Raw genomic sequence first — 24444 nt, forward strand, 5'->3', positions numbered from 1 at the left:
GGGATGACCTATGCAAGATTTCTTTTCTTCTTTTCCTTGATCGGATTACTGTTTCAAAACTTCTGATGTCACTGTTTGCTCAGATCATGTCAGTGAAATTATTCTTGCAGGAATGGAATCCTTTATCCCACACTCCACTTTAAAATCTCATCCTTTATTTAAACCTTGGTTTTCCAATAAATGTGCTAAGGCTGTTCAAGAGATGAATGCTGCATATTGTAATTGGCTTGTTTCCAATTCTTCAGTTTCATTTTCTGTCTACACCAGAGTTTGCAACAATTGTAAAGCAGTTATTAATCAGTCCAAACTAGATTTTGAACAGTGTAACAGTAGAAAACTTGCTTCTTGCCCTAATGGTAGCCAAACATTCTGGTCTCTTGCCAAAGCTATTGGCCGCAAATTTTGCCCATCTCTGCTCCCACCTCTGTCCAAACCAGATGGTTCTGTTGTCACTTCAGCCAAGGATAAAGCTGACCTGCTAGCATCCCATTTTTCTTCCAACTCGTGTATTAACGATCTTGGTAAAACACCTTCCACCATTCCTAGCACATACCCCATTTAATGCCTTCTGTGGTCTTCCATCAAAAGAATGTCAGAAGGATTTTGATGAATCTTGATGCTAAGAAAGCTCCAGGTCCCAATGGTATTTCTCCACTTCTCAACACTTGCACTCCTGAACTTACTCCTGTTCTTTGCCGGCTTTTTTCACTTTCTTATTCCAAAGGTGTTTTCCCTTCTGCTTGGAAATTTGCTCATATCTAGCCACTTCCTAAAAAGGGTTACAAATCCCTCCCATCCAATTATTGTTCCATTGCAATTACTTCTACTATTTCTAAAGTAATGGAGATATCAATTAACCGCCAACTCTTAAACTATCTAGAAACCTTCTGTCTGATCAATGATCGCCAGTATCGATTCCGTCAGTGTCGATCCACTGGTGATATTCTTGCTTATGTTACCCATTTATGGACTAATTCAATGGAAAAGTTTGGTGAAACACAAGCAGTTTCTCTTGACATCTCAAAGGCTTTCGATCGTGTTTGGCATAAAGGTCTTCTAAAGAAGCTTCCATCTTATGGTTTGCCAACTGTTTTTTGTAATTGGTTATCCAGTTTTCTCTGATCGCTCACTGAGGGTAATGGTAGGTGGCTGTCTGTCTTCTAACTTCTCCACGAACGCTGGTCTTCCCCAAGGTTCAGTTATTTCTCTCACTCTTTTCCTCTTGTACATTAATAACCTTCTTCCGTTGACTGGAAATCCTATCCATAGTTTTGCTGATGATGGGGGTGATCTTTGGTGACACTCTGATTTCTAGGCAAGATAATATATCTCTTGGGGGATTACCTTGACTTCGTATCTCTCTTGGCACAAGCATATTACAAATATTGCTTCCTCTGCATCTAAAAAACGTGGTTTTCTCTTTCGCTCTTGGCATTACTTTTCTTCCAAACAGCTGTTCACTCTTTACAAATCGCAAATCTCCCCTACCATGGAATATTGTTCCAACATCTGTGGTGGTGCCCCCAAAACCTCTCTCAGGCTTCTTGATTCCATTCAGATGAGGGCAGTTAGGTTAATTAATGATTTATCTCTAACAGAGTCTCTTCACTCGTTGTCTCATAGACGTACTGTTTCTGCTGCATGCCTCTTCTACAGATATTTCCATGGGCACTGTTCTTTTGAATTGGCTTCTATAATTCCCGCTCTCTCTTTCAAAACAGTCTGAACACGTGCCGCCAGCATCCATTTACTGTCCAACTTCAAACTGACAGAACCAACTTTTCATCTTCCTCGTTTATTCATTCAGCTGCCGTTTTCTGGAACAACCTTCCTTCATACGTATTTTTCTGAAAATTACAGTCTACAGAATTTCAAGTCCAATGTCAACAAATATCTTCTTTTGTCAACCTCCAGCCCAAGCAAGGTACTAAGTACTATAGGTTCTAATACCTCTCACGTTTATAGTTTACATAAAAAAAAAAAAAAAAAACCTTAGCCAGAGCTTGACTATAACTGGCAGATTCAAAATTGTTTGCTTCCAGTTCTGCCATAGTGATATTTGGGTACCCATAGCTGTACTCTAAATCTTTTGGAATAAAGAATTATTGAAAACAATCGACACAAACCTAATGCAGTATAAATATTTTCTACAGAAGTAAATGTTTAGATTCTGTCATTCAGTGTGGAATCCCTGTCCAGGAACTGTTGGGTACACGCTTCCCTGAAATGGAATAGTTTTAAGCAGGGAGACCATGTTGAACATGTTGATCCATAATTCTTCAAAAAAGAGAAATTTTCCTATATGCCTTAATATATGGCGATTGCACTAAACATGTACTTCTGAGCTGTTTCATAGTTGATTTGAATTTTTGGTATCTCATATTGTGATACTGTGATTGGCTTTGCTGCAGATGTGAAAAGTAGCCTCACTACTGAAGATATGACTTTCTACTCACAACAAAAAGTCATTCTATCAACAAGATGCTCGGAAATAAAATTTAAAAAATAATAATAATAAATAAAATTGCTCCATGTGGGCATAATTTCACAGATACTTTTTGGAAAAGGTAAAAATTAAGGTAAATTTCACATCGTACTTTTGTATTTTCCAGTGTAGAATATGATTGGTAAGCTTATTACTTTCTTTTCCATACTAGATTTTTGAATCCTTCCCATAAAAAACTACTTTACCAATGACTAAAATAATACAGAAGTTTTATGATTTATTTAAAAAAGGTAATTTTAAGGTCAGCCTGCATTTTTATTAAAAAAAAAATTGTGATTTGGTGATAGAAATTTCTTTCAATTTTTAGAAGTTGACAGCTATTATATGGAAAATGTTCTGCATCTTATTAGTGATACTGACAAAGCAGTCTTTACATTTATATATTAGGATTATCAAGCAGACTTAAGTTTACTAATTAATAATGCAAATTAACACTGTATTATACACTGAGTGGACAGAAATCATGGGATATCCACTTAGTAAAGGGTAGGCCCGCCTTTCACCTAGATAAGGGCAGTCACACTGAGTCCACTAGTTCACGAAAGTGCCCCACAGGTATTTCCATCCATCCATGCTTGCTGCACTTTTGTCCATAATTCTGCTGCATTCCTGGGTGGAGGATCCAAAATTCGAATGGACCTTTCCAAGGCATCCCAAAGATATTCCCCACAGGGTTCACGTCCAGTGAACGGGGAGGCCATACCCTGGTGGTAGAATCTGCGGAATGCTCTTCGAACCATGTTCTAGTCACCTTGGCTCTGTGCGGAGGCGCATTGTCCTGCTGGAAGAGTCCATTGCCTGTGGGTGCACAATGATCATGAAAGGATGGATACGTACCCTGGACTGTTCAGAGATGCGTCTAGACATACCAGAGGTCCCAATGTGTGCTAGTTGAACATGCCCCAGACCAATACCGACTGTCCACCTGCCCGAACAGTTCCTTTTTTACATGACGGGTGCATAGCTTTGTGTAGTTTCCGCCAGATTCACACACTCTCGTCTGCTCGAAATAGCTGGAAATGGGACTCATCGGACCAGGAGACCCATCTCCAATCATCCAAGGCCCAGTATAGATGTTCTTTTGCCCAGTTGAGGCACAGAGTCCTGTGTCGTAGTGTTATCAATGGGACTCTGGTGGGTTGGCAGCTCCCATGACCTATTGCGGCTAACGATCGCCTGATGGTCTTGGTGGTAACATTTCTGGCATCTCTGTCGGTGAAGTCGGCAGTGATTTGTGCCACTGTCGCTCTCCGGTTGGCTGAAACAGTGCAAAACAAACGTCGATGGCCACGCTCATCCACCACCTTTCTCCACCCACAGCGCTGTGCACGATGAGATGTTATTCCAGAAATGCCACATTCCCGATACACTCTTAATACTGTCAAATGGGGATAGTGCAATTTCTGTACCACCTCCAATAGAATGACCCATGCATCGGGCACCCACTATCATCACTCCTCAAAGTCGGTTAACTCACAATGTTTATCCATACTGACATTGAATTACCATCTACGTGAATGCAGTGTACCTATATACCTGCCAAGTGGTGGATTTGTCCACTAGCGTGAGGGGTTACAGTGTCATGTTGCCATGAATTCTGTCCTTTCAGTGTAGTTTAACTTTTATATAGATTGTTACAAATGAGTGAAAGAAAAAAAACAAACCGAAGTTGTTCAGCCTTTTAATGTCAGCATGTGATTAACAGTGTATATATGTGTGTGTGCCTAGTAGTTTTTGTGGGATCGTTGACACTTTTTTTTGGCAGAAAATTCACTTTTACCCATCATTTAGTCATTTTAATACAAATTAGTATTAAGTCAGAGGATGTGGTTAACAGAGTTTTTTTTTTCTCTCTCTCTAGAAAAGGAATTTCTTAAAAGGATGTATTTTGAAAGTTTCTGGACTTCCTGACAGTGCTACGTGGGAAAGTATTAAGGCAGCCTTTTCTCCATTCATAGCAGTAGCTTATGTAGAATATAGCAAAGGAAGCCCTGAGGTAAATAACAATTAGAAGGCTTTTGGAAATGAAAATAATGCTTTTAAGATTAAAATAAATTAATGCATTTTAACTTCATTGCAGCCTTTGTAATTACAAGAAAGATAAGATTTAACTTTATTTTATTCCACCCTTGTCAACTGTAGATGTAAAGAAAAAGGATGCAAATAATCTGTAATATATAGAATATCCAAGTAATTGAATCATATTTATCATAATTTTAAATTATGAATTGTTGCAATTTACAAAGGGAAATAAATTTCCATTATTTGTTACAAAACATCTTTCGAGTTGACTGTTGCAATGGTTTAGGTGAAATTACTTCTATATTCATTTCTATTAGTATTAGCTGCATGGTGCAAGGAAGCCAAGGTTTTTGTTGCACCAGCCAACAAATAAAAAATGAATAAATAATAAAATAAACTCCCTGTGTGATTCCCTCTTCATGTAGGTACCTATCCAGCTGATCTTTGAATTTCCTCAAGCTGCCACCCTCAACTGCTCAATTTATTTCAATTATTAACTGTTTGTGTATTCATTTCTGTAAAAAGCGTAAGATCCACCCCGAGCCTGAATTACAACTTAAAAATTTTACCATACCCCTTTCTAATAGTATCAGATTTCTTGGTCTAATCCTGGACAATAAATTAAACTTCATACAGCACATCACATATCTGAGAACCATTTGCTTAAAAAAAATTGAATATCCTCAGAGTACTATCTTCATCAGTGTGGGGTGCTGACCGATACACTCTGCTGCTGCTTCGATTATACCGAGTTTTAATTAGACCTCACTTGGATTACGGAGCTTTAATCTGTGACTCGTCCAGGAAAAGTGCACTACTTCGGCTAGACACTATCCATCACAGTGCTGTAAGGATTGCTTTAGGAGCATTCAGAACATCCCCTGTACATGGTCTATATATAGAGGTGCAAGAACCTCCACTCCATCTTCAGAGGAAAATGTTGCTACTGAACTATGCAGAAAAATACAGTCTTCCCTTTCATTCTACCTGGCCATTCTTATTTGAGCACCAGTGGACCACCTTTTATGACAAGAAACCTAATGAAAACAAGCCAATCGGAATAAGGCTACTACAGTTAATAGAATGCTGGAATTTACATATAAATAATATCTTTCAGGACACAAACACTTATGAACCTCCATGGTCTAGTTCTATACTGGTCTGTGATCTCTCTTTCCAACAATGGGGGGAAAAAACAGGCAGCAGATTCCACCATCATGCTGCTCATGTAACTAAAATTCTCAGTATTTTCATATATATATACCAATGGTTCAAAAACAAGTACAACAGTAGGTGCAGTGGCAGTTTCTGCTGTCTTTTCTAGTTCTGTGTCCCTTCTGAAGTAATGTAATGTCTATACTGCCCAACTTTTTGCTATAAAGATAGCTCTAGATCACTTAACTGATCTGTCCTGTTAGCAAAACAGTGATCTATTCTTAGTCTTTGAGTGCAATAACAGCATTGAAAAATTCATCCAACCCAATCCACCCTGTCGAAGCAAATCAGATCACAGATAATTGTGTTACATGCTGCCAACCAATCAGTTACTTTCTGTTGGATACCAGGTCATGTAGGCATCAAAGGAAATGAACATGCAGATCAAGCCGCTAAATATCAGACCACTGCGTGCTCTCCTAACTACCAAGTGCCGTATACAGACTACAAATTAGTCATAAAAAATAACTGTGAAGAACAATGGTTGCAGATCTGGCAGGCTCAGGGTGGTAATAAGCTGCTGCAACTCAAATGGGAACCTCAGTTGTGGACATCAAGCATGAGATCGAATAGGCAAGAGGAGGTGATTCTGGCTAGGACGCGTATTGGGCACATGCATCTAACCCATATTTATCTGCTCATTGTGGGGGGGGGGAGATCCGCCTATTTGTACATATTGTCAGACTGCACTTATGGTGAAGCATATCCTACTAAATTGTAACCATTACATTAATTCTCAAAACACGATTTTCGCATCTGCAAGAACCTTTAACATTATCTCATCTGATTGGAGACAATGCAAATCTAGCTGAGTTTTTTGCATTCTTGAAGCAGACACGATTATTAAACAGATTTTAATATTTCAACTACAGTAGTAAATAGAATCAGGCACAATATGGCCTTAGCAGCCCTTGTGCCATTAAACAACAACATTATTAACAGTTTGCTGACTAAAAGAAAATAGCCTACAATCCAGTCTAAAGCTCCTTCTCTGTAACTTGAATTTATATCTCCTAGATTTGGAACCATTTATAACAGTGAGAATTTTGCTTTTGTTCATTTTATTCTTTTCTTCAGAGCCTCATAGACCTCAATTAAGTTTCCTCTAAGGTGCCTAGTTATCAAGCCCTGAAACCCATATATTCAGATTCTTTTTTTAGAGTATGGACACCTATTTACGATCTCTCCAGGTACATTACCCATCTTTAGACTCTTTCGAAGAAGTTTGAAAACCAGCCCCAGATCACCACACTGCCTCCACTAAATTAATTTTGTGATGATACAGTCTGGCAGGCAACTTTCTCTGGGCATCTGCCATACCTAGGCATGACTGTCAGACCTGGTAGACCATGTACTGTGATTCATTACTCCAAAGCACAACTTTTCATTTGTCTATGGTCTAAGAATGGCAGGCCTTAACACCAAGCTAGACAGCATCTGGCATTAGTTGTGGTGACTTGTGGATGGTTGAACAACCATAGTAACCCATATCATGCAGTGTCTTTCACACTGTACTGATGCTGAATTTTGTCCTAATCATCTCACTGACTGCTTGTATGTACTATTACAATTTCAACCTGCATTCTGATTGGTTGATTCTTTGCAGGTTCAGTATTGGAGGTTTTCTGGGTTTAATGGCTTCAGCACCAGTCTGCTTCCATTTGCAGATCACATAGACCAAGGGATCTTCATTGCCATTGAAATGTTGTGTACAAACCATTTGTTTATGTGACACCCTATTATCCTTCCACTCTGGAAAAAATCTCTTAACACAGTTAACACTGGGGCGATCCACCGGTGGATCGCTGCTCAAATGTCCACTGGGCAATGTGATCCATTGGTGGGTTGCTGCAGCTAATTATCATCAGATGTTGCAACCCACGGGTGTCTCGCTGTGCTACGAGTCTTGTATTCTTGGCATTAAGCACCCGGTGTTTAAGCATTTTATCGGATTCACCTGTCTTCCATATATATTTATCTACCAAGTGTCAGCCCAGGATCAATATTTTTTATTTATTGTGGTTTGTGTGGGGTATATAAAATCATAGTAGTTGGAATAGAAAAAAGAACCAACAGTTGACAGTTTTTATTTAAAATATAATTATTTTTGTTTACAGTTAATTATGTTGAAGCCTTCTAGACACAAAGCGGGTTGATTTTCACAATCTTGACAAAATGTTTTAACTTTTTTTGCCTTCCGGTCTGCTTCTTTCTTTCCTTCTTTTTCAGAAATTTTCTTGTAACACTCCCTGCAACGTTTCCTAATTTTCCTTGCTTGGTCTTCCAATTTACAAAAAGTATGAATTCTGCCAGGTGCTTTTGTTAGTAGTCTTGCTATTCAATAAACTGTATATTATACTTTCTCGGAATTGAAGGATGGATAGACGATTATTAGTCCCAAATTTACTCTGTACCACCCATGCATTGACTAGCACAGTACCAAAGATGATCTCCCTTGCAGCTTTTTTATACCATTTTACGGTTTTACACAGGCTACTATAATATGACGCCATTTGGTCATATACATCCACTTCCTTCTTTGCTTGATTGTAGCTGATAATATCGGATTTCTTGATTTTTTTTTTTTTTTTTCTTCTCCCTTTCTGTTGTTCTTTCCTGTCTCAATAATATTACACTGATGAGTTTTGCATGTTGTTAGCATCATTACTGGTCTTTTATCGATCCATTTCATGATTTTCACTCCTTTGTTATTCTCAAGAGAGATTATGTCTCCCCGTTTCATTTTTTCCCCTGTAATATTCCTTGGTATTCCTTTTTGATTGCTTCTTTGAGTCCCACAGAGAAAGATTTTCTTTTCTAATAACTCTTGCACTAGAGGGAAACTGGTGTAAAAATTATCCGAATAAAGGACACTTCCTTCATTGAGACGGCATTGGGAATGTCCTTTACCTTCCACCGAATAACCCTTTCCGGTATAAATAGAGATTTCATGAGTATATCCCTTGGGCAAACATAATTTATAAAATTTGATCCTATATTCATGAGATTCTGGCGAAAGAGAAGCATTTCATGCCTAGGGATCAAACTTTCATCAATTACCAAGTTTTTTCCTTACTTGTAACATGCTTTGAAAATTCCTATTGGCTTTATCCAATAAAATTCTGATTTTGTTGAGACGGTCTTTTCTATTGGCAGTTTCGTTGTCAAAAATGCCAATATTTCAGCAGATCTAGGAAACAATCTTTACTCATAGATTTCCTAATGAGATTATTCGAGTATAAATCTTTTTTTTTTGACCGGTATAATCTTATATCTGGGACGTGAACAATTCCCATTATCAATAATATTCCAAGAAATTTTTCCATTTCTGGTTCATTGGTTGGTCTCCAATCAGCTTCTTTTTTATTGTTCATATATTACTAGCTGCTGATGACAAACAGTGCTGTGCATATCTGTTGGTTTCAGTCACCATCATCTGAAGAATATTGTCAGTTAGAAACAGTTTGGATATGTGGTAAGTTGGTTCAAATCAACATCAACAAGGAGTTCAGCATCTTTATTATATTCATTAATTGAAATTTTAGTTTTTCCTACCTCTTGCCAAATAACATTTTCAGACTTCGATGCATTGGAGATTACTTGAAAATTTGGGTCATTATTTTCATCACTGATTTCATGATATTCATCACTTTCGTCAGATTCTTCTGAGGTTTGGATCTTATCATCACCATCACTGTAATTGGAATGCATGTCTAAATCATCTAATTCTGACCCATTGTCGGATTCATCACTAAAGAAATATTGTGGCTTTTTTTTTGTCTGCAAGTTCAACTCTGTTCTTGATGTCCTTGGACGATTTACATCATGTTTTTGGGTACCTTTTTCTTTCAAAAGAGGTACATCTGAATCATCACTATCATTTATATTCAGCAAACATTCTTTGTTTTCCGTAAAAAGAGGAGGGGTTCATTTCAAAACATTTTAGAAATAGGTATCTATAATTACGATAAATGAAAATTCGAAATATCTAAAGAGTTTACCTCAAACTCTAGTTTGTTTGTTTGTTATTTGGTTTCTAGGGGCATTAGCAACTAAGGCCATATTGGATGCCCTTGAAGGAATTAAATTGGGGGCCCATCAAGTTCTCAGCTGCCCAGGATTCGGTGTTCGGCTCATTGTTTTGTATGTTTATCAATGATATTGATGAAGGTATATCAGGTTTAATGTCCAAGTTTGCAGATGATACAAAGGTTGGCAGGGTTGTTAATGACAGTAAAGACAGTATGCTACTCCAACTGGATCTAGATAAGTTGGGCAAATGGGCTGAGAAGTGGCAACTGAAGTTTAACATTGACAAATGCAAAGTACTGCATATGGGTAGCAGTAACCCAAGAGAAACGTACCAGCTGTGTGGTACTACACTCAGAGAAGTGGAAAGTGAAAAAGACGTGGAGGTAATTGTTCAGTCAAATATGAAGTTCGCTGAGCAGTGCAGACGGGCTTCCAGGGCAGGTCATGGAGTCTTGTCATTGATATATAGGAATTTTGCTAGCAGGGACAGGGAGGTGATTATCCCGTTATACAAGGCAATGGTCAGGCCACAACAAGAGTACTGTGTACAGGTCTGGAGGCCTCATTTTGGGAAGGATGTAGAGTTGCTAGAACAAGTACAAAGAAGAGTAACAAGATTGGTGAGGGGAACAAAGGGGTGCTCTTACCAAGAAAGGCTTAAGTTCTGCAAATTGCAGTGCCTGGAGAGTAGGCACCTGCAAGGTGATCTGATTGAGGTGTATAAGGCCTTGAATGGGATGAGCAAACTGAATGCTGACGGGATTCTTCCTCTTGCTCAGATTAAGAACTTGAGGGGGCATAGATTCAAATTGAGGAAAGAAAGTTGTAGAATAGATGTGCGGAAATTTGCCTTTAGCCAGTGGGTAGTTGAATGGTGGAACAGACTTCCATCTTTTGTTGTGGAAGTTGATAGCCTAAATAAATTGATGGCTGAGCTGAACAGGCATTTGGAATGAATGGAGGGGTGAAATGACAGGGTTTTTTTTTTTTTTTTGGCTGATGCTGTATAAGCTTGCTTTCTTGCATCACATGCAAATGCTAAATTGAAAGTGTCTGCAATCCTGCCCAGACACGATAGGAGGGAGTATATGATGAAAGCCTTGTCAATCAATTTGGCCCCGGAGTGATTGTGCAGGGCTCATGGGGTAGAATTTTTCTCAGTGTGGTGTGTGTTTGTTAACAGGAGAGATTTCTTCTACAGGGATGGGATACACTTAGATAGAAAGGGTGCAAGAATATTTGCTGATGCTAATGAGGCAATGTTAGGTGGGTCAGAAAACTGCTAGCTTGAGGGAATTCACAAGTACCCGCAGGCAGAGATGGAAATGATTCTTGCACTGCTTCTATTGGAATGAGCAGCAGCCGAGAAAGCCAGTTGCTGGGGATTTCAGGAACAGCTAGGGGTCATGAAACAAGTAAATATATGGGCTGTATTAGAGTAACTAAGAGTAAGAACAGGTTCATGTACACCAATGCTAGGAGTATAGTAAACAAATTTGATGAGTTTGAATTGCTGGTTAAAACTTCCAAGGCAGATATTGTTGGGATATCAGAGACTTGGTGCCACTCAGATATGAGGGATGCAGAGTTGGAATTTGGGGAGTACAACGTGAGCAGAAAGGATAGACAAGATAGGAAGGGAGGAGCGGTTATGCTGTTAGTTAAGAAACATAAAATGTAAGGAAGTGCATTCAGTTGACATAGATGGACAGTGCAATGTTGGGTCAGTTTGGTGTGACATAAGCACTGGGAAAGCAAAAATGAGGGTAGGAGTTTGTTATAGGCCTAATGGCTCTGATGAGTACAATGAACAATTATACAAAGAAATAGTGGGCCAGTAAATTAGTGTCTTATAATGGGGGATTTTAACTTCCCAGGTATAGACCGGAACTTTTGGGTTGGTCTCTCGCACACTAGCAAGGCTTTTGTGGATTTATTTGGATGATTGTTTTCTGCTGCAGCATATTCAAAAGGGAACCAGAGAGGGTAATACTGTTGATCTGGTTATCAGCAGTGATTATTCATGCATTAACAATTTACAGATAATGGAAGCACTAGGTAGCAGTGATCACAGTGTACTGACCAACAGCAAATTCTAAATGGGAAGCATTCAAGGAAGTAATCTTGGAAGCTACTAGGCTTTTTGTTTTAACTAAGAAATTCTGCTCTAGGTTCAGGCCCAAATTGATGTCAGATGAACTAATGAGACCTGTGGCAGAGAAGAAAAATGCATGGGATGCATATAAATTGTCAGGCAACACAGAAACCTGTGGTAGATACAAGCTAGTCTGTAATCAGGTCAGAAAGGAGGTTAGGCAAGTGAAGGTAGATTATGAAAAATCTTTGGCAAAGGATGCAAAGAAAAATAGCAAAGACTTCTTTACTTATATAAACTCTAAAAGGGAAGGGGATGAATCAGATGGGTCCACTTGATATTCAGTGGTTTGAGTGTAGATGATCAGATGGCTGTCGAACTAAATGAGTATTTTGCATCTACATTCACACATGAGGAGTTAGTCAAGGAGGAAAGGGCCAGATGTTTATCAAACTCTAATAACAGGGAGTTAAATGATTTTGTAATAACTGAGAGTAAAGTGGAGGAGAAATTGTTGAAGTTAAACATAAGAAAGATACCCGTGGTGGATGGATTGGAGATAAATGTATTTATCTCCAATACACTCTAATTTATCTCCTTTGTGAATTGGAGATAATTGTATCTCCAATTCACAAAGCCCCCCCTTTGTGAATTGGAGAGATCAAAGAGTGAGAATTAATTACAGACCTATTAGCTTGACTTCTGTTCCAGGAAAATGATGGAGTCACTGTTTAAAGAAGCATTGCAGGATCATTTAGACAAGACAGCAGTAATAATTCCGACACATCATGGGTTTGTCAGGGGGAAGTCTTTTCTGACCAATTTTATTGGATAGTATGATGTGGTCACAAAGGAACTTGATGCAAAAAATAATTTTGATATCATATACTTGGATTTCAGGAAAGCTTTTAATACTGTTGCACATGGAAGACTTCTGTACAAATTGGAGCAGAATGGTATTAAGGGCAAGTTGCTACAGTGGATAAAAGGATGGTTGAGTGGGACAAGACAGAGAGTGGTGATCAATGGGTATTGCTCTATGTGGACTAATGTTATTAGTGGTGTCCCTCAGGGTTCGGTGTTGGGCCCATTGTTGTTTTGTATATTTATCAAATGATGAAGGTATATCAAGCTTAATGTCAAAGTTTGCAGATGATACAAAGGTTGTTAATAACAGTAATGACAATATGCTGCTGCAACAGGATCTGGAAAAGTTGGGTAGATGGGCTGAGAAGAGGCAACTGAAGTTTAACATTGACAGATGCAAAGTACTGCATACGGGTAACCGTAATCCCAGAGAAATGTATCACAACTATGTGGTGTTACACTCAGGGTAGTGGAGAATGAAAGAGACCTGGGGACAATTGTGCAGTCAGATGTGAAGTTTTCTGAACAATGCAGACAGACTGCCAGAGTAGGTCATGGGGTCTTGTCAATGATTGGGAATTTTACTAGCAGGGATAAGGAGGTGATTATCCCCTTGTAAGGCAATGGTCAGGTCACACCTTGAGTACTGCATACAGGTTTGGAAGCTTCATTTTAGGAAGGATTGTAGAGTTGGTAGAACAAGTACAGAGAAGGGCAACAATAGTGGTGAAGAGAACAAAGGGGTACTCTTATGAAGAAAGGCTTAAGTTCTGCAAATTGCAGCTTCTGGAGACTTAGACACCTGCGAGGCGATCTGATCGAGGTGTATAAGGCCTTGAATGGATTGAGTAGGCTCAATGCTGATGGGATTCTTCTTCCTGCTCAGATTACAAACCTGGGTGGGGGGACATAGATTCAAACTGAGGAAAGACAGTTGTAGAATAGATGTGCGGAAGTTTGCCTTTTAGCCAGCGGGTAGTTGATTGCTGGAACAAACTTCCATCTGTTGTTGTGGAAGTTGATAGTTTAAATAAATTCAAGGCAGAACTAGAGAAACATTTGGAATGAATTGATCAGTGAAATGGGAAGGGGTTTTTTTTTTTTTTTTTTTTTTGACTGATGTATAAGCTTGCTTTCTTGCATCATATGCCTCTGCCAATGCCAAATGCAAGGTCTTACACTTGAGGAATAGCAACCGACAAATAAATTATGCACTTGGTGGGGGTTGAATTAAAAACTGTGGATAAGGAAAGGGATCTAGGAGGTACAACACTGGCTAATATGAATTTTTCTGACCAGTGTAAACAGGCAGCCAGGGAAGCCTATGGTGTCCTATGGATGATTTATTGAACGTTATCTGGTAGAGTTAAGAAGGTTATAATCCCACTGTATAAGGCAGTTGTAAGACCACATTTGGAATACTGTGTTCAAGTATGGAGACCTCATCTGAAAAAAGACATTGAGCTCTTCTCCGATTATGTGGGCTGCAGAGGTAACCTGATTGAGGTTTACAAGGCTTTGAGAGGGATTAGTAAAATGAATGAAGGTGGAATTCTCATTGCTATAAAGAATTCCAGAACTAGGGGTCATAAAAATTCCAATTACAGGGGTAGAGGTTTAGATTAGACTGTCAGCCTGCGAGTTGTTGATTGTTGGAACAAGTTGCTCTCGCAGGTAGTTGAGGCTGACAGTTTGAATAAATTCAAAGATAAACTGGATAGTTACTTGTGTGAGGAGGGAAGCATATAATTTTTCTTATATATTTTCTTGTTTTTTTTTTTTTTTTTCCCCAGTGCAGCAAAAGCCCGTTGGCTTCCTTGCACTATATGGCGAATACTATTACTACCTTTGATTTTTTGATATTATTGGGATCAGTTAGTTCTCACTGTAGACTGAAATCAAATACCCAGCATTACAGCTTGTACTTAAGAGACAAATACCATTATCCATGATTTTGCTTAGGTTGCTGATATATTTTTATATTATAAGGTGTCGCCTGAAATGGTGAATCTACTATACATTTAAAAATCTGAGATTTTGCCAAGAGTGTTGATTTGAAGCTCATGGGCTTCTCATCAGTTGCTGGTTGGTCTCTAGTATTAAACATTGCGCCAAACTGTGTATAATGTATTTTGTCTTAATGAACAGCCAAGCAATGTATGGGAGTAAAAATTCCATTTAAAGGCAGAACAACTATTATGGAAACCTTTAACCCTTAGAGCTGTATAGTGGATTCATCTGTCTGGCTACTATACAATTTAAAAAAATAACTTAGACAGAACCATGGATAATGGTATTTGTCTCTAAGTTGATAAGTTAAAGTGTTAATGCTGAGTACTTGGCCTTGGTCTTCATTCAAAGCAGAAAGATTCTTCTGAATTAAAAAATAAAATTGTTATATGGTTTCATATGTAGAGAATAAGTAACCAATAAATTTAATGATGTTTTAGGATTAACAGCATCTAAGGCTGAAGTAATATCTAAGCCAGGGGTTCTCAACCTTTTTTGCCCCATGCACTCTTTTCACCATATGTCAGAATGTCACCCCCCTTTCCAAAATTGTCCAACTCAAAAGGTGCATTCCAAAAAGATAAGTGAAATATTTATCTTTATTTTTAATTTAATGTGTGACATCCAATAAAGTGTGATGTCCTGTAGATTATGTACAATCTGTAGAATTGTAGTTTGTAGAAAGGTCAATATTCCAGAAGTTTGAGTCTGTCAATCTATGTTACAAAATCCCCCCCCCCAAACCCTTAAAAAAAAAAAAAAAAACTGGTAGTTGAGAACCCCTGATCTAAGCAAAGTGCAAGTTATTGAGATTGTGGTTAAGACTTGTGACTGCAGAATTATGTACACCCTGTTAGATTAAATCACAGATTTGATCTGATAGTGTATATAATTTATATTTTTTTAACCCAGTAGAATTATTTTGTAATGTTTTAAAATTACAAAGTGATTTAGTTGTCCAAGGAACAGTGCAATGGTGAAATATTTTTCAACAAATTGTAACTAGCATCTGCAGGTTGGAGGATTCCAACATATTGAACCTTTTCCAGAAAGACTGGGGGGGGGGGGGAAAGCTTTCTGGAATTGTTGAAAGTAGCCCTTACAGAATTTATGTTGACTTCATAGCCCACTGATTTCCCATATATGGCCAAACATGAAAACCTCACCTCAAAGACTTTCAGCTGGTGACCTGGGCTGATTATCAGATTTAGCCTATCTTTCCCTCCCATGCAGTGCCCATGTTTTAGGACTTTTCATGTTAAGATGTGCTATCCAAAATCCTATCCTCTAACTTTAATCAATTCCCTTCCTAGTTTCTCTGAAATAGACAGATGGTATGCCTAACTGCTGCTCAAAATCAGTAGCGTATTTATTCTGGAAAACCACCACTACAACCAAACCTTACCTAAGCTTATATACCTCCAACTGGAAATTCCTGTCCCCAAGAATGCAAACCTGATGGCTAAATTACCACTCTTATCTGCAAGGTCTCCCAAGGGTTGCAATATTTTCATCAGATGACTGTCTGGCTCTAACTGCTAAATTACACAGGAAAATAACAGCATTGCAACTCTTCTGAATTTGTAGTTGTTTTCAGAATGTAATATCTCCTGCCAACTGGTATTTCATAGTCTGGTCGTGAGAGGCAATCAAGCTGACCGGGCTAGCCAGGCGGGTAAAGTGCCTGTCTGGTCGTGGGTTCGAATCCCGCCTCGGGCTTGGATCACAGTATAATGCAAAAACTTTGGGAGGTGAATTATGGCCACAGAAGCCGATGCACCAATAACTAACAACAACAACAACAACAACAACAACAACAAAAAAAAAAAAAAAAAATCAAATTTTTGCATCTGGATCTCATTCAGTCACATCTGATGTGGTTGGGGTGAACGTTGAGCAGAAAATTACGAAGTACAGTCAGTCCTCGTATAGCACGATAGTTGTGTTCCTAGAAACCCTCGTGCAATGCAAAATCGTGTAATATAAACAACAGGCCCTGTGGGAAAAATAGGGTTGGGTGCCGACCACCCAAGATTGAACACACATTTGTAACCAAAACATTACCAAACACAATAAATTATCGTAATAAAATACTTACGTATTTTATTGCGACTATTACGTAATAAAATATTGCTAATGCTTTTGCTTCTATTGTAAGCAAACTTGTTTTTTGTTTGATTTTCTGTAGAAACAGATGACAGCCGCTCCATCTCTTCCAATTCTTTGTGCCTTAATCTAATGGATTTTAATTACACTTTGAGTTGTTCCTGCTATGAAAGTTGTTTTTATTTTCTCTGCATTTTTTGTCTTGGCATTGCCTCATTTAGGGCTATAGCACGTGCAATATCGCCAATATAGCCTCTGGCCCACGGGGAAACCCCAGTGGGCCAGAGGCTGGTGTGATTTTGGCCATAAATGTTAGTATGAGGCCACTACAAATTTTCCTGGGTAAGAATTTTTGACCCGGTCTGCCTCTGTTTATCGACATAGCTTTTCTTTTTTCTCTCTCTGAATCTGTAGTGTCTTCACCAGGATGCTTCCTTTTCACACCTTTTAAGTATTTTATTCATTTTTAGGGAATAAAGCACAATTACAAAATGAGGAGGCACACTTGATACACATAAACAAAGCTGCATGCATGTAGCAACTGAATAAACAACACCATAAACACAGAGACACACTATGAACACCTCACCAGCTCACATTTTACTAAAGCACATTTCTGGGGGTTGCTACCATAAAACAATAAAAACAATTTCCAGTTGCGTTCCTGCTAGTGGAATCAGTTATAAACTGGTAGTAAACTCGATCTAATTGCATTTGCGATAATACCGATAGCTGGAATTGTGTGGGTTTTAGCATTAGCATTAGTAGAGGCATTTGATGCAAGAAAGCAAGCTTATGCAGCATCAGCCAAAAAAAAATCAAGTAAAAAAAATAAATAAAAAATAACCACTTCCACTTCACCCCTGTGTTCGTTCGAAATACCTGTCCAGCTGAGCCTTAAACTTATTTAGGCTATCAACTTCCACGACAAGGGATGGAAGTCTGTTCCACCTACCAACCACCCGCTGGCTAAAGGCAAATTTCCGCACGTCTATCCTACATCTGTCTTTCCTCAATTTGAATTTATGCACTCTCAGTTGATTATTCTGAGCTAGAGGAAGAATCCCATCAGCATTGAGCATGCTCAAACCATTCAAGGCTTTGTACACCTCTATCAGATCTCCTCGCTGGTGCCTAGTCTCCAGACACTGTAATTCGCAAAACTTAAGCCTTTCTTCGTAAGAGCACCCCTTTGTTCCATTCACTAATCTTGTTGCTCTTCTCTGTACTCGTTCCAGCAGCTCTACATCCTTCTTGAAATGAGGCCTCCAGGCCTGTATACAGTACTCAAGGTGTGGCCTGACCATTGCCTTATACAAGGGAATAATCACCTCCTTATCCCTGCTAGAAAAATTCCTATATATCATTGACAATACACCATGAGCTACTCTTGCAGCCCATCTGCACTGCTCAGAGAACTTCATATCTGCCTGCACAACCACCCCTAGGTCCCTTTCATTCTCTACCACTGTCAGTGTAGTACCACAGAGTTGATACGTTGCTCTGGGGTTGCTGTTTCCCATATGTAGTACTTTACATTTGTCAATGTTAAACTTCATTTGCCACCTCTCAGCCCATCTGCTCAACCTTTCCAGATCCTGTTGCAGTAGCATAGTGTCAGTAGTGTCCTTGACAACCCTGCCAACCTTCGTATTGTCTGCAAACTTGGACATTAAGCTTGATATACCATCATCAGTATCATTTATAAATACAGAGAACAATAAAGGAATCAATATTAAACCCTGAGGGACTTCACTAATAACATTAGTCCACGATGAGCAGTGTCCATTGATTACCACTCTCTGTCTTCTCCTTCTCAACCACCCCTTTATCCATAGCAGCAATTTGCCTCCAATGCCACACTGCTCCAATTTGTGCAGCAGTCTTCCATGTGCAACAGTATCAAAAGCCTTTCTAAGATCCAAGTATATAATATCAAAGTTATTCCCTGCATCCAGTTGTTTTGTGACTGCATCATAGTATCCAATCAAATTGGTCAGGCAAGACTTTCCGTTAACAAAACCATGCTGTGTCCGTGCTATAACTGAAGTCTTGTCTAGATGATCCTGCAGTGCTTCTTTAACCAGTGCCTCCATTAATTTTCCGGGAACAGAAGTTAAACTCACAGGTCTATAATTACTTGTGTCAGCCTTTGATCCTCCCTTGTGAATTGGGGTCACATTTGCACATCTCCAGTCCATGGGTACCTCCCCTGAGTCCAAGGAAGCTCTCATAATTATGGCTAAGGGTTTGCTTACTTCCCTTGCTGCCTCCTTTAATATAACTGGATAGATCCCATCCACCCCAGGTGCCTTTTTTGTGTTCATCTTCAACAATTTCTCCTCCACTTCACTCTCAGTTATTACAAGATTCTCTAGCTTACTGCTAGAGTTGAATACACCTCTGGCATTCCCCTCGCGGAATAACTCCTCATGTGTGAATGTCGATGCAAAATATTCATTTAGTTTGTTAGCTACCTGAGCAGGGTCATCAACAGTTGACCCATCGATATCAAGTGGACCAATCTGATTCATCCCCTTCCTTCTAGAGTTTACATAAGTAAAGAAATCTTTGCTGTTTTTCTTTGCATCCCTTGCCAAGGGTCTCTCGTAATTTGCCTTCGCCTGCCTAACCTCCTTTGTAACTTGGTTACAGATCAACTTGTATCTATCATAGGCTTCTGTGTCATGTGTTAATTTGTATGTATCCCATGCATTTTTCTTCTCTGCCATATTCCTCATTAGTTCATCTGACATCCATTTAGGCCTAAACTTTGAACAATATTTCTTAATTGGTATGTTGTTGTTGTTGTGTTTTTAGGAGCATTAGCAACTAAGGCCATATTGCTCCAGGATATGCGGTGGTCATTCCTTAACCTTTCCGCATCCTCCGTATTTGGTGGTGACGGGCTCGAACCCCGGTCTAATCAAGAAGTGTGTGCTACGCACTGCTGCCCCTTCGCACCTGGCTACGGAGGCGCCTAATTGGTATGTAAAGCCTAGTAGCTTGCAAGATAAGTTCTTTGAATGCTTCCCATTTTAAATTTGCTGTTGGTAACATCATCAGTTGATCCCACTATATATAATTTAAATACTGTCTCAGTCCATCGTAGTCACCTTTACGAAAGCAATACCCCTTCCCTTTACCCCTAATGGTAGTTACTTCTTTGAGTAACTCCCACTTCAGAACACTGTGATCACTGCCACCTAGTGGTTCATTTATCTGCAGATTCTTAATGCATGAAGAATCACTACTGATAATCAAATCAAGAGTATTACTCCCTCTAGTTGCCTCCCAAACATGCTGATGTAGAAAACAATCATCCAATAAATCCACAAAAGCCTTGCTAGTGTGTGAGTGACCAGCCCCCAAATTCCAGTCAATATCTGGGAAATTAAAATCCCCCATTATAAGACTCTCCGATTCACTGGCCCACTCCACTTCTCTGTACAGTTTCTTATTATACTCATCGGAGTCATTAGGCCTATAGCACACTCCTACTCTCAATTTTGATCTCCCAATGCTTATATCACACCAAACTGACTCGACACTGCACTGTCCAGCGATGTCGACTGGCTTCACTTCCTTGGATTTTATGTGTTTCTTAATTAATAGCATAACCCCTCCTCCCTTCCTACCCTGTCTATCCTTTCTGTAGACATTGTACTCCCCAAATTCCAGTTCTGCATTCCTTATATCTGTGTGACACCACGTCTCTGAAATCCCAACAATATCTGCCTTTGATGTTTTGAGCAATAACTCAAATTCATCAAATTTATTAACTAAACTCCTAGCATTGGTGTACATGCAAGTATACATGCACCTGCTCTTCCTCTTAGCCACCCTAACACAACCCATGTGTTTACTTGTACCCCCATGATTCCCAGCAGTCTCTGTAATATCCTGCATCTTATTTTCCAGGCTGCTGCTGCTCATTCCAATAGAAGCAGTGCAAGAATCACTTTCACCTCTGCCAGTGGCTAATGTTAATCTATTAGTCCTTGTATCCCCCCAATCTAGCAGTTTTCCGACCCACCTAACACTGCCTCGATAGCATCAGCAAACATTCTTGCACCCTTTCTATTTAAGTGTATCCCATCCCTGTAGAAGCAGTCTCTCCTGTTAACAAGTACGGACCAGGCTGAAAAAAATTCTACCCCTTGAGCCCTGCACAATCTTTTCAGGGCCGAATTGATCGACAGGGCTCTCATCATATACTCCCTCCTATCGTGTCTGGGCAGAATTGCAGACACTTTCAAATTCAACCCTAATTCACGGCTTTTTTTCATCAGTACTTGTTAAGTAATTCCGCCGGTCTCCTACTCTTAATATCAATAGTGCCAACGTGTACAACTATATCACCTTTTGTGCCCTTAAAAGATGATATCCGCTCTACGTCATCAACCTTTGCCCCTGGCAGACATACCCTGGTCCTGTTCCAAAACAGGACTAGGGTATGTCTGCCAGGGGCGTTTTTTTACGTTATTATGGTGAAATGTGTTTCCCCTTCACTGATATAAAAAACATAAATACATTTTCAGAATCTTCTCTTCATTCCTATTGTGTTGCATTCAGTTGGGGTGATTCCTCGTTCGACTGCCATTTCTTGTAAACAAAAAGGCGAATCATGCATAAGCGAATTCGGTTCGTGTTATATAAGATAACGTTCCCCTATTTATAAATCGTGTATGATCGAATTCGTGTAGTGTAAACACGTGTTATACGAGGACTGACTATACTTAATGAATAAAAGTGCTTAAATAAATAAATTAGTGTTTTTAGAAAAATATTTAATGAAGAAAATTTTAAAATATGATTATTGCATTTCATAATGGCTTGCAGCATTTCTGGTGCATTCCATCTAGAAATATGATTTAAAGTTTTCAGAATCTTTATTTCTAAAAATTGTCAGGCATGTTTGATAATATCCAAGATTATATAGCAAGTAATTAAATCATATGGAATTTTTAGGAATTATCTGAAAATCACGTCACACATGAGATGTTAAAGTTGCTTTTATAGGTGAAAGATATTATCATCATTGTACAGAATACCTGTCCCATTCAGATTATGGAAATTCAAGGTATCTCACTGTGAATTACTCATTGCTAATTAGTTTAATTTAAGAGATAACTTTGCACAGCTGAATTTCATTGGAAGATAGTGGTCTGAATTCTTGAATTCATTCCTTTTATTTTAGATGTGATTTAATTTGTGTATATTACCGTATTTCTCCATGTATAAGACGCACCTTAATTTTGGGGCCCGAAATTTGAAAAAAAAATGTATTACATAAAGTTATTGAACTCAAGTTTTATTCATCATAAAATTCATACCAACTCATCACTGTCAAAACTCCCATCCATTAGCTTGTCCTCATCTGTGTCTGATGATGAATCACTGTCTTCATATATTGCCTCGTCCTCAGTTCCATCTATGGCATTTGAAATGCCACACTTCTTAAATGACTTGACAAAGATCTCAATCTTGATATTATCCCAGGATCTTTTCACCCAGGTACAAACTTCTCCTATAGTTGGTTTCTTCACTCTTCCTGCTGGTGTCATATTGTCCCTAGAAGACTTCATCCATTGGTTCCATTCGTCTCTCATGGCAGCTTTGAAGGGTTTGTTAATTCCTACATCAAGTGGTTGGAGCTGGGATGGCAAGTTTTGTTTTTTGCTCTGCAGCAATCTTCTTTGTTTTTTTGTTATGTGTGCCCTGAACTGATCTAGCAACAATAGGGCAGGTTTGCGTAAGAGCCCACCTGGTTTCCTGCTCCAAACGTTCTCAAACCAGATCTTCATCCCATCCTGATTCATCCAACCCTTGTCACGAACGTGGACAATCACTCCTCGAGGAATGTCTTCTTTTGGCATTGTTTTGCGTTTGAAAATGAGCATAGGAGGCAGCTTGGTTCTGTCGGCACAACAAGCTGTATAATGTACAACAACTGTATAATGGCTCTTTTCATGTCCACTTGTCTTCACAGTTACAGTTTTTCACCCCCTTCTTATCAACTGTTCTGTTACTTGGGACATCAAATTGAAGGGGGACTTTGTCCATATTTGCGATCTGTCCCAACTCAAACTGATGTGTCTTCCGACATTGAATGACAAAACGATGAAATTCAAGGACCTTCTGCTCATAGCTTTCAGGCATCTTTTGGGCAAGTCTGGGGCGTGAATGCATGCTTAGTCCATTCCGTTTCATGAACCTGAAGCACCAATTGTGTCCTCCTTCGAAATCAGTAACTTCTTTTTCATCAGCAATTCTTCTTGCTTCGTGCTGAACCATCTTTGTGGACACAGGAATTCCAATTGCCCTTTGCTCTTCAATGCATATCTTCAATTCCCTCTCTAAATCAGGCCATTTTGCTTACTTGCCTCTCATGGCCTTCTTCTGCAGTGGCATTTTCAGTAGGGTTTCTTCTTCCCATAGCCAGTCTCGGATTGTTTTCTCAGTTGGAGGAGGACCAAACTTATGTTCAACAGCACGATTTCCATTCACTTTTGCAAACTGGATCACTTTTAACTTGAATTCAGCACTGTACGAAAATCTTTTCTGAGCCATTTCTGGGCAGAACGTGACAAAACGTAACCTAATATACCGGTAACAAGTGCGAAACAATGAGTGCAAAGACAACAAGCGTGAAAAAGCGGGAAATGCAAGTAAAAAAAAAAATCTACAACCACTGTATATGACGCACCCAGTTTTTAGACCCCAAATTTTTCGAAAAAAGGGGAAATACAGTAATTGAAAAGTGGTCAGGGTTATGTATTTTTTTCATTTTGATCTGCGTTAATAAATTAGATGTCAGAATTTACTTACTGATAGTGAGTTAACTTTTGTTAAAATGCACTAATAAAAGATGTATTATGAGCCAATTTCAGAAAATTATAGAAATCACATCTGCTTTCAGGCTTGTGTCAGGTTTTCAGAAGAAGGAAGTGCTGCAGCTGCACTTGAGAAAATCCAGGGTGAAGATGGAAGTGCACTTGTCATTTGTGAAAAGGAAGTTACAGTAGCAGCTTTAGAAGGTAAGTCCCATTCCACTTTAAAATTAACATTTAGTGTGTACACATTTTACATTTCAAGAACATGTTTATTTAAGTATCTGTCTTGGTTGCAAAATGAAAGTTTTGAAGTTAGCAAGATCAGATCATTATTAAACAATTACTTTCAAAAATATAATAAACACTAGTAAATTTTCAAGAACATAGCTGTCAGCTGTCTGTCTCACCATTGTAATATAGTTGTAATCTGTGTTGCAAAATAAAAATGAAATATAGCAGCAGTGTTCTGTGCAGTAATTTCATAGTATTTAGAGTGTAAGGCTAATTAACAGTTCCTTTCAGTAAGAAATTTCAGAAGACATATTCAAGATTTTCTGTGTATTGTAAAATCGGAAAAAGGTAACACCTTTGCTTTGTGTACCATATGTAGATGTGATTTTTCAGTTTCAAGGAGGAGGAAATGCAATATAATCAGACTTGCAAACAAATAAACATAACAGAAGCATGCAGTGCATAGGAAACAATTTGCATCTGGTCCTCCCCACCCCAAGAAAGCAATCTTTTTCTGAATTGTG

At 38.8% G+C, this 24444-nt stretch overlaps 1 protein-coding gene across 1 annotated transcript in view; it reads left to right on the top strand.

Moving 5' to 3' along the window:
• La (La autoantigen-like) overlaps nucleotides 1–24444 on the top strand; it is a 170102-nt gene that overhangs the window by 126823 nt on the left and 18835 nt on the right. The window contains exons 12-13 of the mRNA XM_090387469.1: nucleotides 4368–4502; nucleotides 23776–23893. Of these exons, the coding sequence (XP_090243595.1) occupies nucleotides 4368–4502; nucleotides 23776–23893 (253 nt within the window). The remainder of the gene's footprint in view (nucleotides 1–4367; nucleotides 4503–23775; nucleotides 23894–24444) is intronic.

The sequence above is a fragment of the Mastigoproctus giganteus genome, chromosome 13 (assembly GCF_048544385.1).
Source record: "Mastigoproctus giganteus isolate SK-2022 chromosome 13, ASM4854438v1, whole genome shotgun sequence".
Lineage (NCBI taxonomy): Eukaryota > Metazoa > Arthropoda > Arachnida > Uropygi > Thelyphonidae > Mastigoproctus > Mastigoproctus giganteus.